General features: G+C 40.3%; 1 protein-coding gene across 3 annotated transcripts in view; it reads left to right on the forward strand.

Annotated features, from left to right (window-relative positions):
* atp8a1 (ATPase phospholipid transporting 8A1) overlaps positions 1-16,161 on the forward strand; it is a 98,029-nt gene that overhangs the window by 2,015 nt on the left and 79,853 nt on the right. For all 3 annotated transcript variants that reach the window (XM_084010079.1, XM_084010081.1, XM_084010080.1), the window contains exon 2: positions 13,164-13,278. In XM_084010079.1, the coding sequence (XP_083866205.1) occupies positions 13,164-13,278 (115 nt within the window). The remainder of the gene's footprint in view (positions 1-13,163; positions 13,279-16,161) is intronic.

Consider the following 16,161-nt stretch of genomic DNA (forward strand, 5'->3'; position numbering starts at 1 on the left):
TGCTGATTGTAGAATTTGCATCAATAATGTCAATCTTGTGATTATATTGAATTATTAGTCAAATTCTTGTATGTTTTTACACTTACTTGGCCTTTAAAGCTGATTCTGATTCTGACTCGTCCCTGGCTCGATTTAACGGTGTGGTAGTATGATCCCATCACAAGATGGTCTCTAGTTGAGTATGTGTTCATACAGGAAGTATTCCTGATTTAGGTCTTTCATCCAAGTAGCTAAGACTGCGTAATGCATTTTTAAAGAGATATCTGACTCAATTAAACAAACCAGTCTGCTGCTGCTGTGGAGGAGCACAAAACTAAGACCAATCTGTGACACCCTGAAGTTATCGTGAACAGCATATTGGTCAACTTATTATTAACCATTATATAATGCACCATTGATTCATTCATGAATTACAAATTCCATACCATTCACATTTTTTCTTTCTTTGACAATACTTAGTCAGTTCTGAAATATGTTTGTGGGGACTTCTAAAATCTTGAAAAACATGATGGAAAGGAGCTATTTTCCTATTTTGATTTAGCAAAACTTGGTGTAACTCGAGGCAATATATCATTGTCAGCATTAGACAATACATTAAGAAAAATCCATCCATCCATCATCTACCGCTTATCCTGTATTCAGGGTCGTGGGGGGGCTGGAGCCGATCCCAGCTGTCAATGGGTGAAGGCAGGGTTCACCCTGGACAGGTCGCCAGTCTATCACAGGGCCGACATGTAGAGAAAAACAACCATTCACTCTCATATTCACACCTACGGGACATTTAGAGTCATCGATGAACCTATCCCCATCCTGCATGTCTTTGGACTGTGGGAGGAACCCGGAGAACCCGGAGAGAACCCACGTAACACGGGGAGAACATGCAAACTCCACACAGAAGGAACCTAGGCCCGACCCGAGAATCGAACCTGGGACCCTCTTGCTTTGAGGATACAGTGCTACACCACTGTGCAGCCCATTAAGAAAAATATCAATAAATATTTATACATCATCAAAGGTAGACGGGCCATGATAATGGCAGAGAATGAATTATATTGGTGGTGATATTCACCAAAATTGCTTGCTTATCAGATTTCTGAAGATTTCAATATTGAGCATCTCTATGATACAGACATTGATGAACTCCAATTCTTGTTCTAACTCATCAATGAGTTATTGCCAACATAAACCAAAAAATGTACCCACATGTGAATATTGGTCATACCTGCATATTCGTAAACGTATGGCCTTGATGTCACCATTTCTATTTTTTCCCCGATCTGTGACGGAACAAGATAGATGGAGATAATATTTGTCTTTCTGATTTATGACTGTGGGACCAACAGTTTGGAAGGATCAGCAATAATACATACCGGTAGATAGTTAAAACTGACTACTAAAATTCAGTGGTTTTTACCCAAATGCCCAATGATAATAATGGATCCACGGGTGTCAGTAAAACCAATTTCTGCACTGTTAAATTTAGTTTCTCTCCTATTTTCTAGGAATGGTGTGAGCAGGGTGCATCTCACACTTCTTTTACGTGGTCGTGTTTGGTTGGAATTTGGGGATTTCTTTTGTGGTTTTAAAAAGCCACTGAAGAGTTGGTAATTAAAAGCAATTTGTCATCCTGTACACCACAACGGAACACCTAGTGTTACACCACTGAAGACCCCATGCACTCTCCTGGAAGAAATCACAGTAATGAAATACTGATATAGATACCATAGAGAACTGTTGAATAATGTGTCTGCTGCAGTCACAGGAGCAAACATTAATTTTGCAGCAGCTTTGCTGTCACCCCCAACGACCACACACACTTGCCTTTTTAGGTTCCAAAGAGTAAACCATTTTACATTTCTCTTGGCTCACCATGGCATACACCATCATCCCCCTGCTTCAGTGAAAACCGTATCATGTTTTCTTACAAGGATCTTTCTGAATACTGGATTCAATCACCTCCTGTGCTGTGCCAGGTTGAAGATCTATACAGCTGCTCCAACACCAACGTTTCGGACCACATGGCTTCATATATAGTGAAGTATTTTGCTCAATCACGCATCTCTTCCACAACATTTCTTTGGGCTGTTTTTATGAGAGCCTAAGCACACTCCCCACCCTTCAGTTTTATTTTTTAATCACCACACTGCATCAGGCAGGCTTCCATCTAGAAAGGGCAGCCCTCTGCCAGGCTTACCACCTAATCCATCAGCGGCCTTTCCATCAGCTCTCCATGCAGCACACTCCCCAGTATGGCCCACCACGTGCCGCTCCTCTCCTTGTCACTCTTCACTGCTGTACTGTGGAAACATCCAATACCACTGCCAGCCGGTGCCTGCATGTGTTGCCAAAATAGCCTTATCTAGGGCACATGGGATACAGGTGGCATCAGTAGCTACCAGCAGCACGTTTAATGTTTGAACCTGCCTTGACAGGCGAGCGCTTTTTAGATATTGAACTTTCTGATCATATTTTCTATGATAGGCGTGAAAGTGTTTAATACCAGCTGCCACTGTCAAGATGGTATAGTTGATTGACAGAAGCCACAAAAGTTAGGACTAGGCAGGTAACAAGAAAAATCCTATTTAGCTTGTATTCTGCAGACGAACCAAATCCCCTCTTACAATTGACACTAAATGTGAACATAGGCAGGTAAGCCTGTCCTATAAGGAATAATCTATCAAATTCACATGATAGAAGGTCCTCTTCAGCATCTGGTTGCCCACATACTGTTTTTGAAAGACACAAAGTCGTCAGCTTCTTCTTTCAACATTATATTTCTAACTTTCTGTCATTCTCAAGATTTTTTTCATGTGTAAGTGAAGGATGTTCCCCCGTAGCATTTCAATAACCCCAGCTAAGCCTCAGTTTCTCTGAATAGTGGGAACAGCATGGGGAGGGAGACTGGAGGGGGATAGACTGCACCCTGCTGAAGGGATCGAGAGCTGCCCATGTGCCTGGCGGATCACTGGCTGATAATAATGTGGCACAAAAGCCCAACACGCCACTAAATCCCCTGTCTGGGGCCGCTGGAGTGTATCAAGTCCCTCGGGCTTCTCTACTCTATGTGTCGGCATGGGACGTCTCCTCTGTCCATTTTCCACTTAATGTCCTGCTTCCATCACTAACCTGCAGCAAGTCTAATATGTGTTTCTACAGATACTCAATTTCCTTCACCTCAATGATTTTCCTCTTTCTGCAAGGCATGTGGCAGTTGAGGAGGTGGAGATATGAAAATGCTCATGTGTCCACATAGAGACGGATGCTGGGACACAGGCCTTATTCTGATGTTTGCTCATATGTCGTTCTATTGACCTGAGACAATGAAGACCTATGAGCTGATGAGTGAGATATTTGCAGACAGTGTCAGGAGGATTGCCCTTTAACAAGACACTGCATTGTCCTATTTAGGGTAGAGATGGCGGAAGGTATTAATTCTATGAAGCATCGCAATGCTTTGTTGAACGATTCTGCATTGATGCAGTCAAGTCTATAATCGATTATTAATTTTCTTACATTTTTAATGTCATTTTTTTGGACAATCTTTCTACATTTTGTAATGTATGATATCAACTGTATCGTACAAATTATTTATATATATATATATATATATATATATATATATATATATATATATATATATATATAATTTGGCTGTAGTAGTTAGAAATCCCTAAATTCGAGTCCTTAAACTATTCATTTTCTGAAATGTATTATAACCTCTGATCTGCAGGTCAGCTGGAGTTTGTCAGTGATGTTTCTAAGATTGATCCTTATTTACCTTCAAGCAGATGCTCCAAAGGAGATAAATCCTCCATTCGCCTCAGCCCAGCCATCAGCTCATAAGATGAACAGTAACTCCGTTTTGACCTCCTGTTCCCAAACGTCAAATATTTCATGAAAGCAGGATTAGATGCTGAGTAAGAGGCCGTCATGTTAAAATAAATAAAATGTATGTCTTGTTTCTGGGCTGGCTGTGTTTGTCTATATGATGTACACAGACATTCACAGCAGGAAAATGGAGCAAGCCATGCACGTGTCAGGAGATAGTCAATATGATGGTGTGACAGCGGGATGACAAGGTCAGATGTAAAGGTGTTGGCAGGCACTCGACAGGGAAGCAACACTATCAATGGCTGGAAAGATAAAACTTGCTGCCCTTGACCTCCAAGATCTCGAGTATTTTATGGCCTCGTTCTTGTCTCAACTTAATGTCCAACTAGGCGGTGACGGTGCTGCTTCCATTAAAAAAAACATTGAAGACTTCCGTACTGCACAGCAGTACTTTGTTACAGTGCACCCCCGTTGAGATTATTGTCTTAAGATAATACTTGAGAGTTTCTGGTTCTGGACATTAGATGGATATTAGTGTTGTAGGACTAATGTAAAAGCAGTCGACGCAGGTACAATTTAAAGTTGGAACTTAATCTACATTTTTGTGCTGTGAATGCTATTTCTTTACATCCTAGTGATCACCCACCTAGTAATCCTGCACTGTTTAACATTTACAGCTCATATTCTTTAGATGATTGTGTAAACAAAACAATAATGCTTCCATCTCTTTCATGATTGCACTTGGTCCTGCAGCAAAAGCAGTTGTAGAATTGATCATGTCATTAATAGATACAGTCTGAATACATTAATGCAATATAAATGCAGAAGGATTATTATGCCCATCATAGAGCTAAAAGTATCTGGTTGTGTGTTGTGCACATGTGTTACTTACTCTGCTGTTCTGGATGAGGGAGGTGCCAGTTTTTTCCTGCTTAGCTAACATGTTACCAACATGTCACATCAGGTCAGTGAGCATCACTGAAATACTGGGATGGATTTATTGTCATTGCTCAGCCATTTGGATATTACAGCTATTTTTACAGAAGAAATTAGTACAGTTGTCCAAATCAGGTTTTCCCCCAATTTCAATGTACTATTTATTGTTTGTCTTCATCAATAAGTATCGCAATACTGAGTTTTATTGGATTTCCCTACTAAGTAGAGCTGCACATTGCACACTCATGCAAAATAGAACTTCAATAAAATGGGTTAACCAAAAAAAAATGTAACCACCACTGGAGTTAAGGTATGTTCAAGTTTAGGCAACTAAAGGTACTTGGTTATGGCTAGGTAGCCTTCATGAACGAAGAATAAAATATGTTTACTGTTGGTAGAGAGACATGAGGTGATCTTCACCTTCAATATTATCACCTGAAAATTCTGCTCCAACAGTTAACATTGACATAATGTAATTTAAGCAGTGTGAATAAACTGCCAGTGTTATCCTTTATCTTCAGGGGAGTCTTGGTTAAACATAGGAAGATGTTAACATTTCATGTTTCTTATGCCTAAAACTCTTAAAACTAGTTTTATTGTATCGTAAAATAATCTAATCTTGGTAAACCTGTCAGACACTAAACAATATTGTTATCTCATTCTCAAGCAGTCCTTAAAATAATTACGAAACAATAAACTTATCTTTTTTGTCAAAAAAAAAAAAGAAATAGTGGATAATACACAATAAACAACTAATGGATTGTTTGCCTTTATATTATCCTACAGACATTCTTGGATTCAGGATGATTTCTCATAATTTTGGTGATCTTTTAACTTTTCACTGCCACATTTGTTGTCCAAGGCTGTCGACTTGTCCAGGGTGTTCCCTGCCTTTGCCCAATGTCAGCTGGGATCTATTCCAGCCCCCCCATGACCCTGTGTACGACAAGCGGTTACAGATAATGGATGGATGGATTTGTTGTTCATTAATTTTCGGTCGGTTGTGTAATGGATTAATTGACTTTTTTCCCAGCACTACCGAGGACGACAGCTGTAGAGGAACCTGACTATTCACAAGGTCTATTTCCCGTTTATACTTCCGTCAGGCTTGTGGGCTGCAAAAAAGATGAGACACAGAAAATGTACAAAAGTAAAAGAACAATGAGGCGTGGAAGTCAAAATGAATGGTGTAGGGACATGCAATAATGCAGTGGTTACTGTGGGGTGCATATTGTCATGATGTCACACTAGCGTTTGGGAAGGTGCCATTTAATAACCTGGAAAAACTGGCTTGGTTGTTCCCAGTTAGGTTGATGACCCCTCAGCTTCACCCAGCAAAGCTACCTACAAAACACACACAGGACCAGTACAGCAGGACCAATGCAACAGGCTCCTGAGGCCTTCACAGCCTTAAGCCCTTCCCTTTTACCATTCATAAAGTCGCACACAGTGGAAAGGTTTCTGTCCCTCTAGATCTGTTGCTAAACTAATCCTGGCCATCCCTGTGATGTCACAGCAAGCCCCAGCTGCCTGTGTTGTCCGTGGACTGTCCGTCCACTGTAGCCCATCTGAGCCTATGGGAAGCCAGACGGAGCTGGGCAGGGATGGGGATTAATATTGCGGCTGCCCTGTTGTTGTGAGTACTGGTTACAGCATTGTGATCTGATAAGCGACTTATGGATGTTACTGTTGCTTAGATTGGGGCAGTATCTGTATCCTCCTTCAGCTATTTTCTCCCTATTCAAAAATGGTTGGAGATGAGGTGGGAGGTGGGGGGTGGGGGGGCTGATTTCCCTGAATAGACTGTGGCTGCTCTGTCTACTAAAATATTTATCTGGCATAAATGAATCATGTAGAGATCAGGTGATGAGCAGATATAAATGGGACATTACGCTCAGTGGGTTGAGAAATCCCAAAGCCCAGGGATTTGTTACTAATTTGACCCTAATAACAATGGTTGATAGCCTCAGGTTAAGGTGAACAATGCAGACTGGCAATGCTGAACCCATATAACACCTCGCCTTTCTGTCTTACTTCTTCATTTTGGTGGTTTATGTGAGTAAACATTGGTACAGGAACCAAGTAACACATCACTCCAATGCATTGTCTGTTTTCAGGGTATTTGATGCAGTTTTTCTTCCCAAAGCCTCTTGACTGGGATTTGGCTGCCATTCATTTGCTCGTGTTAGATCAATATCAGTAGCTCCAAGCTGCCTGCCCCTCCCACCTTGGTATTATTGAATTAATCGTGTGGGAACCGAGTTGTGGCCATGTCATGTGCCTCCAAATCTAAACTATATTGACCAGCCTACAACTTTCTTGGGCTCTCTTGCTCGTTCGGTACCTCAACAGTTAGACTGGAATCTGCATGGACCTGTTTCTTGGAGAACAAAAAGCTTTTTTACAATTTGATATGCCTGTAGATGGATGTTATACCCCTGGTGATTCATCATGGGCCTCTTTGAAAAATCTCAAGGCTTAGTCATGGAGCCAACTGACTCATCACTGTGTAATCATAGACATCGTAGGTGACCAATGAAGTTGTAAAATGCTGCCAGCATTTGACATGATATCTTTTATGATTCTTTATATAAGCTTTATTTGAGGTCAAACATGAGTAGCCAGAATAAGATACGTTTTCTTAAAAAAAAAAAAACAACAGACAAAAAAAAAAAAGGATCAGCTGTAAGGATTGTAAGGATTAGTACCGTTACTGTGACAATAGGGAGCCAATATACTACTAGCATCTTGGGGATGCATATTCAATTATTGTTTATTATATTCTTTAATATTTAACTCTGAGTGTCATGACCTGCTGTGCTCAGTCATATGCCAGGATATCATTGTTCCTGTTGTTACTGCTATTAGGTGCGTTTAATCTTGCTTGTGTTGACAGTCATGGCAGTAATAATTTTCCACCCCCGCCACTTCTGCTGATATGTTATCACTCAGGATATAATATATCTGCAAAGGATACTTTTGTCTTTAACCGATTTTATTTATGAACACTATATGAGTATTGAGGGATGTTGTTTCTTCAGAATATAGAGTTATTGTGATTTCTCTCAAATTCAAGTGTGTTAAGTTTGGTTATTTGTTTTTGAAACTATATTGTAACAATGTGTAAATATATACAAATTAGAATTTATGATAGAGGAATAAAAAGTGTTCTCGTCTAATTGACATAATTTAAGTATCTTGTCTAAAATCTCTCAGGCATCACAGAAGGGATTTTCCATGCCGATGGCCTACATCATTGAGCAAGAGATAAATAGACTGGGGAAAGACCAGCATACCATGGCCAATGCCAAAGCATGCTGGGCCCAGTTTTTCCCATTGGGCTCCGTCTCCAAAATACGTGCCCCCTTGTGACTATTGTTCCACCCGTCTGTCTGTTGGCTGACACAAGCAATAATCCTGACATCTGGCCTGCATCCAAACTCATTACGACACTTGATGGCATTGATCCTTCCTCTAGAGGCTTCCCCTCCAGAGCTGTGTGCTACTGCTCTCTACTCTTATTGAGCTTTATTTGGCTCCTTGTTATGACTCTTACATTGTTTTATACAGCCAGCTAGTATGGGTAATTTAGTGGCTCCATTAAAAGATGAAAGGTGTTGTTATGAAGCCTAATATAACGCAGATTAAGAATCATGTTTGCAGTGAGTATCTGCCCAGTTTCCCATTCTTGCTCTCTTTATTGATGTCAGGGTAGTTGAGCTGTGACACGCCTGCAGTTAATGAAATTAGTGCTGGAAAAATGCACAGTGTCCACCAGGGAATATTAAGAGCAGTTCCCACTGAGACATCTGTGGTAGTGGCTGAGTACATTATCCACATACTGTGTTAGAAACTAAGGAAATGAGCGGAATAAGGGGGAGGTAGATCCTATTAAGCGTGTAGAGGGGAAGTCGGTGAACTGTTCTTTCCATTATGGTATCTCCTCCACCCCTCATCAGGTGTCAGGGCCGGCTTTGTGTGCTACTTTTAAATTTGGTGAAGGCCACATTTACAGTCGGGTTGTACATGAAGCTTCACTTTTTCTCTTCTAATTCAATTAAAGTGTTCAACGTGTCGCCTTTTAATTGGATCAGGTGTGCAAGAATAGCAGCTGTAGCAGAAACCAGGAGATCAGGTTGACTTTGTATACTTAAGAAATATGACTCCGAACTAGCAACTCATAAGACTGTTGAGTAATTCTGCTATCAACTGGCTGCAGTCAGAATGACACAACATTACACATTAGATTGAAAACACGAGAGACCGCATTGCCATATCAATAAATGCAATAAGTGCATATTCAACAGAAATGGATCCAAACAAGTTCAGTATTCGACATATGGACACTGTTACACACTTATTCAAACTGCTGCATTATCAAATTCATAAAAAGATAAAGAGTCAATTTTTCAAAGTGTCATTAAAAAAATATTTAAATATTTTAAATATTTATAACCATACCAGTTTACTATAATGTTTTATAGGTGCTGGGAGGTTGAGTCGGCAAGTGTTGATATGACGTAAGATTAGGTGAGTTATGCTTGTAACAAGGCTGGCTATGTAATGTCGATGAAAAGAAGGAAAGAGATATCAGTGATGCTATACTATACAGTTAAAACAGATCATTTGTATGTTCAACATAATCCAACAGTTTATGTTGTGTGCAGGTTTTACTTTAACGTTGTATATAACCCCTTTTATACAATGCTGTCAGAGGAGAGAGCAAAAGTAAGTTAAGCAGTAGCGGTACCAGCTGCAACTGGTGCATTGCAGCACCTGGCCTACCACAGCACACAGGCTCCTACTGCGAGGGCTCGTTCAGAACGCAGAGCCCCAACATCAATCACAGCTGCTCAGCCAGCTCCTGTAGCCGGCTATTTCACATAGACCTTATGCTGCAGTAGCCAGCTTCCCCTGTTCATTTGTCATGGTAGACACAAATTCCTTCATCACCCAAGCTTCTGAAAGATTTTGTTTCTTGGCTTATTTTGTTTCAGACTTTGTCAATTGATGTACAATCTGAGTTCTCACTTTGGCATACAATGATTATTATTGAGGCTTGACTATCACTTGAACACTGGGCATTTATTACTGCTGGGAAAAAAGATTAGAATCTCACACAAAATTGAGATTATGTTTTACAACCTCAAAGAAGGGATGAACTCTTCAGGAATATAATGTTTTACTGTGGTAACACTTGGCCACTCTTCAGAAATGTGAAAATGTGTTTTTTTCAAATTGATTGGTGTGTTTTCTTATATCTTGAATTTACTTAAAACATAAAAACAATGAACCACTGTCCTACTTTATAGACCATCATGTTCCCACTGTACAAAAAACAACAACTGTAATTTCCTTCCAAGGAATCACTAGTTGACTACATCATCAGTGCAGGATGTTTGCCGATTTAAGCACTAGGCACGTCTCTTTAATCTCCTGCCTTGATCCACGCACCCTTTTGCCACCAAGCTAATCCAATAAACCACCTATGCTGATCTGACATCTTGCATAACAGGCCCGGGATGGCCAACCCATGTTTCCTTCAGTGACCAGATGACTACAGGGGGCCAGTTATTTTTAGCCCTGGAGGCGCGTGTTAAAGAGAGAAACTATCAGGAGATGATTGTGGGAAGAAGGGAGGCTTGGCAGTCACTTCTCCAGTAATCCTCTATGCAAAGCCAAGTGCATCATTAAAATAACAAGACCTGTAATTTAAGATTCAGGGTTTGTGTAACAAGAGTCAGGAAGTGCCAAGTAAGGTGAGCATGAGAGAGGGAAAACAGGGCAGAGAAAGTTACAGCTATGACTTTGTAGACTTTTGTTTCCTCTTGACATGACTTGAAAGAAATACTGTAGGCAGAGGGACGGCACGCGGATTACCACTTGGGCATTTCCGGTATGAGTATCTGGTTACAGTACCGCATGACTGTGTTTTGTTGTTGTTGATATTTCAAGCAGCCGTCTTCCCTCACTTGCGTCCCCCTCCCTCCATGCCCCAGTGTGGCCCTTGTTTCCATTTTAAACTCAAGCATTTGTCTGTAGTTGTGAAAGCTATGCTATTCCTGCCCTTACCTCATAACCCCTAACACCACTACTACTGCATGCTGGCGAAGGCCATGAAACACCCACCGGATCACATGCATGCAACTTGAGAGTCTGGGGAATATGTTGACTTAAGAGTTTTACAGCAGTGCTCAGGGCACTAATCTAGACGTATCGATTAAAACACAAGGGTAGGGAAATGTGAACCTCAGGAATCTTTGATTTGTGTAATGTATTTCAGCTTCAAATGGTACTTCAGGTTGGCAGAACAACCTGAAGTACCAAGTACCAAGTTTTCCAACATGTGCACTGAAACAGAAGTCAGTATCAAAATGCCTGGAGTGCAAATTAGTGATTATCTTCATTATTGATTAGTTGTTTAATCTATGAAATGTCTAAAAATACTGAAAAAAGCAATGACAATTTTGCATGTCCTTATGTGATGTTTCAAGTGTCTTATTCTGTCTGACCAGTAACCCATTCGTTTTACTTTTATATATAAGAAAATTAAGCAGTAAATTCAGCTTTTTGACTACCTGGTAGCTGAAATTGTGTAAAAAGTGTTTCCCTATTTATACTGTAATGACTGAAAGGATTATTTTTTCTGTCCATCGACTAATCGGTTCATTTACTTATTTTAAATTAACTTATCGTTGCAGTTCTACTTTCAATCATGGTAATGCCAAACTGGCAAAATAACTTCCTGAACAGTTAAATCTAAAGACTGACCCTTTACCTGAACATAATAATAATAATAATAATAATAATAATAATAATAAAAATAAAAATAAAAATGACCTGGTAATATTTGCCTGTGCCTTATTCGTTTTAAGCATTTTTCATTACCAGCTGGAGTTGGAGCTGTGGTGTATGTCTCTTTAATGCTATTTATTTATGAATAGCTGAAATGGTAATAAATATATGTGTTCACATTTCTGAGGGATGATCAAAGCCTTACCAGTGAATAAGGAGGAAATCATACATGTGTTAAACTCCAGTACACTGGATATACAGGTTGGACTTCTTTGTGAGTCGATACAGAAACTCTTGGTGTTTCATTCCTGCTTCCCCGCACTGCAGCAAGCAAGCTAGAGGCTTGAGATATTCCCGTACCATCCCTAGACATCCTTTTTCATGACGCAGCAACTGTCTCCAGCATGGAAGGCATGCATGTTAACTGTCCATCTGTGATGTTGTAGACCTTTTTAGACCCAAGGCAGTGTAAGACACAGAAACGCCTCTTGTTAATACAAAAATACAAAAATATTTGGGAACAAACAGGAAAAAATTGTACATACATAAGCATCTCTACGACCCACATGCAGCCATCATTTGATATGGCGATATAGCATTACTCCATCCCACCTTGTTGAACCTAGTGGGAGCAGAGCAGTGCTGATTCTTCTAGAGACGGAGAGAAAATTGTTTTTACAGGCAGTGAATGATGGCCTCTGGCAATTATTTTTCATTTAATGGTCAATAAGGTAGAATATTTGAGTAAGTAATTAATTACGTAAGCTGTACTTTTATCTATTTGGTTTTGGACTTTTAGTGGTACTAGGTATCAATGTTGAACTAATCCGTATTTGAAAAATACAGTTGGATCAAAGCCTTGCCTGTATTGTTCCTCTAGTATATTGTAGTTGTAAGACGGCACATTACTGTAGCTGATCCTCAGGTATCTGTTCTTGTCAGCAGAATGTCAGTCTTGACAGGAAATCCACGGCTTTAACACATATCCAGCAACAAATGAAAAGTTCAAGTGAGGAAGTTTCTCTAAAGTATTCACACTATGGCTCCTAAAAATAAATGTGTTCTGTCTTACTCTGAAGTATTGGCAGTGATATGTCATTTGGCAATCCCCAATAAATCACACCCTCACACTAATGTGAGTGTTACACTAGATTTATAATAATGCTCCTGATGAGTGTCATACAGAGAATTACAAATGTCTTTCAAGGAATTGTTTAGGCTGCAATAATTGTAGCCTACTACAATGACTAATACATTTTTGTGCATTCATATACACAATATGATAAAGGTGTTGTAATGCAGTTTGACACTCTGTCTTTTCAAAACTATTCCAATGAGATTTTAAGGTCAAAATCCACCACAGAACCAGAATCGTATATCTAAGGCATCTTAAGCCATGGTCAACTGTGGTCTTTATAGTTTTCACTTGTGAGTGTTGAAATCACTGATTTACCTTTTCCAGACTCCAAAGACGTCCTTTGGGGACTTTCTGACATGCGTCAACTCAAACACTTCAATCACCTTTTCATCTTAATTTGTTTGTGCTCAAAGTGGATTTTGTTTCTTATAGAATGTCTTTTTTTCCCCTCCCACCATTGCAGGATATGAAAAAACAGAGGACATGACAGAAAAGCCATCCTTAGCTGATCAAGAAGATGCCCGACTGATATACCTCAATCAGCCGCAGTTCACCAAGTTTTGCAACAATCGGGTCAGGTAAGGAGATGATGCATTCATGGAAATGCCTTGAATATGATGAGAAATATTTATGCCCTGTATTTTATTGTGACCATTGTATTTGGAATCATGTATTGAAAGATAGCTGCATTAAGTTGATATCCGCAGTGTAAACAACAGGGAAATGTTGGTACAAACTCTAGTGCTGGCAACAGGCCTGCATAAGCTTCTTTTGGGTCTAACACACAGCATGGCCATTCTTTTGATGGTATTCCACGTGAACCTAATACTTGGGTAGTAGTAAAGCTTGCATGGTCCACATTTATAGCTTCATGAGATTAACCCTGCTAGGTTGTAGGGCTGTGGTGGTCTGTTTGTAGCCCCTGGAAATTAAAATCCATAGCTGCTGTCATCTTGTACGCCTCTTCCAAATGCATTAAGTATGCATTGAGTTGGGCTGTGTGGTGGGATCTCTGGTGGGATCTATTGGACACCAATTGACTGTCTTCCTCTGCTTCTGACGTTTACATTAACCAACGACCTGGTTGGTCTCGCTTCTGACGCAATGGTTGTCAATGTTGGAGTGGGATGTTGGCTGCTACTTCGTATGTCGTTGCCCTTGGCTCAACATAATATTATTTTGTAGTGACGAGGTCCAGCTGCACGTTCCTCAGTCAGCGGTCACTGTGCTGCTACTCATTCATTACACAATATATGTCTCCACGCTATATAATATACGCCACCATAGGTTCGTTACAGGGATTCAACAGTACATATTATTTATTTATTACAGAAAGTAATAAAATACACACCAACGTTTTTTTCTGTGTGTGTGTGTGCTGTCATTGCAGCCACAAGCCACTAGACGAGGAATGGAATTACACAATGCCATGGTCTGCTTCACTTTGTCCATATACCTCCAGATTTTGAGTCTGCATGTACAAACACTATTCCTCACTAAGCAAAGGAAGCAATGAACTCAGGAGAAAAATGTAGTATCTAGATTTACAACAGAAGATGATGACAGCATATTTATGCTGCTAAGGTTTAAAGGAAAACACCACCGCATTTCCATACTGAACTATGTTCTGCTCTGATCTTAGACGAGGTGATACATACCTCCCTCTCCTCTGTGCGTGCACTCAATGGCTCTTGCGCGCACTCCGCGTAGCGCTAATTTGCTAGCATGTAGCTTGTCCCAGTATATTCCTTAGGATCCAAAGGGGGGTGAAGTTAGAAGCGACCAAGCACTTCCACGTTGTCCCTATTTAAATACGGTTACGTGAGTAGTTACACGACCCAAGTTTGGTTACACAAAATGAAACATGCCAATTTTTCTAAGCGGATAACAAGGATAACTATATAGTATGGCGGAATAACAACTGGAAGCACTTCGACGTCGGCGCAGTAATATCATCACTCCGCTCCCCCTCTTACTTCCGTCAATAGAACCTACGTGACCTGCATGCCGTCGCCTGCACTACCTGTAGTAGTTTGTGCACAGTTGAGGAAGCATCAGGTTGTAGTAAGATAGTTTGTGAACAATCAAACATCATGGTTATAACGTGCATCGTACAGGGTTGTGAAAACAAGCAGAAGGTATATAGTCCCGTCATGTTTTGAGTGATGATATTACTGCGCCGACGTCGAAGTGCTTCCAGTTGTTATTCCGCCATACTATCTAGTTATCCTTGTTATCGCTTAGAAAAATTGGCATGTTTCATTTTGTGTAACCAAACTTGTGTCGTGTAACTACTCACGTAACCGTATTTAAATAGGGACAACGTGGAAGTGCTTGGTGGCTTCTAACTTCACCCCCCTTTGGATCCTAAGGAATATACTGGGACACGCTACAGGCTAGCAAATTAGCGCTGCGCGGAGTGCGCGCAAGAGCCATTGAGTGCACGCACAGAGGAGAGGGAGGTATGTATCACCTCGTCTAAGATCAGAGCAGAACATAGTTCAGTATGGAAATGCGGTGGTGTTTTCCTTTAATGTACCACTGATTAGTTTAGGCTCCTGTCTTTCAACTCGGTTGTATTCTCTCAAGGATTTAGTTGTTTGCGGTTTTTTTTTATTTGGCCATCATTGCTTTTCATGGCGACCTGCAGCATAGCTTGCCACTTTGCCTTTAATCCTACATTAATACAGAATCCATTGTAAGGGCCTTTTTTTAGCTAATGCTGTGACATTTTGTCTTGAAGAGAAACAATGTACAATACTTAAAAACACGACTGTAAACTCGATTCTGCCCTTTGTATTTGACCTTTTTTAAGATGAATTTTGAATACAAGCCCTGTAGCTAAAATAGTGTACAGAGCAGTCGCTTTGATATGAGGAGCCACTTCTAATGTGTAAGAGAAAGGGCTGTTCTACAGGTACTATGACAGCACCCTCAGCCATATGATATTTGATAAGTACCTCCAAGATTTGTATCACCAGTGGCGTCTAAGTCCAGATAAACCAGACTGGCCCTTTTTATCATGTTCCTCTTGGATGAGTGCAGTGCTTTTAGCATTAAAGGTCAGGCTTGTTGGGTCAGGCGTCCTCTGTCAAGGAATATTACTGTTAGCATTCCTGCTGCATGAGCAGCTTGAGATATGTATGTGCTTACACAGACACAACTATAAAATGAACAGGAATTATAATGAAAAAGTGTGTGAAGTGAAGTGGGCAAGTGTGCTAATGGTTATGTTTGTTAGGTCATCTTCATGTATGACATATAACAGATGCAAGCAGCCAAGAAAATGACCTCCTATATATATATATATATATATATATATATATATATGCAGTGTTTCCCACACATTGACGAGACTATGGCGCACCGCCATAGTCTAATTTAGGCCGCCATAGTCTCAATAATCGCCCAAAATTATTTCATCAAGGCAAATGGACTTAACTAGCGGCTCTAATGATAGG

Source organism: Eutrigla gurnardus (assembly GCF_963514095.1).
Source record: "Eutrigla gurnardus genome assembly, chromosome: 5".
Taxonomy (NCBI): Eukaryota; Metazoa; Chordata; class Actinopteri; order Perciformes; family Triglidae; genus Eutrigla; species Eutrigla gurnardus.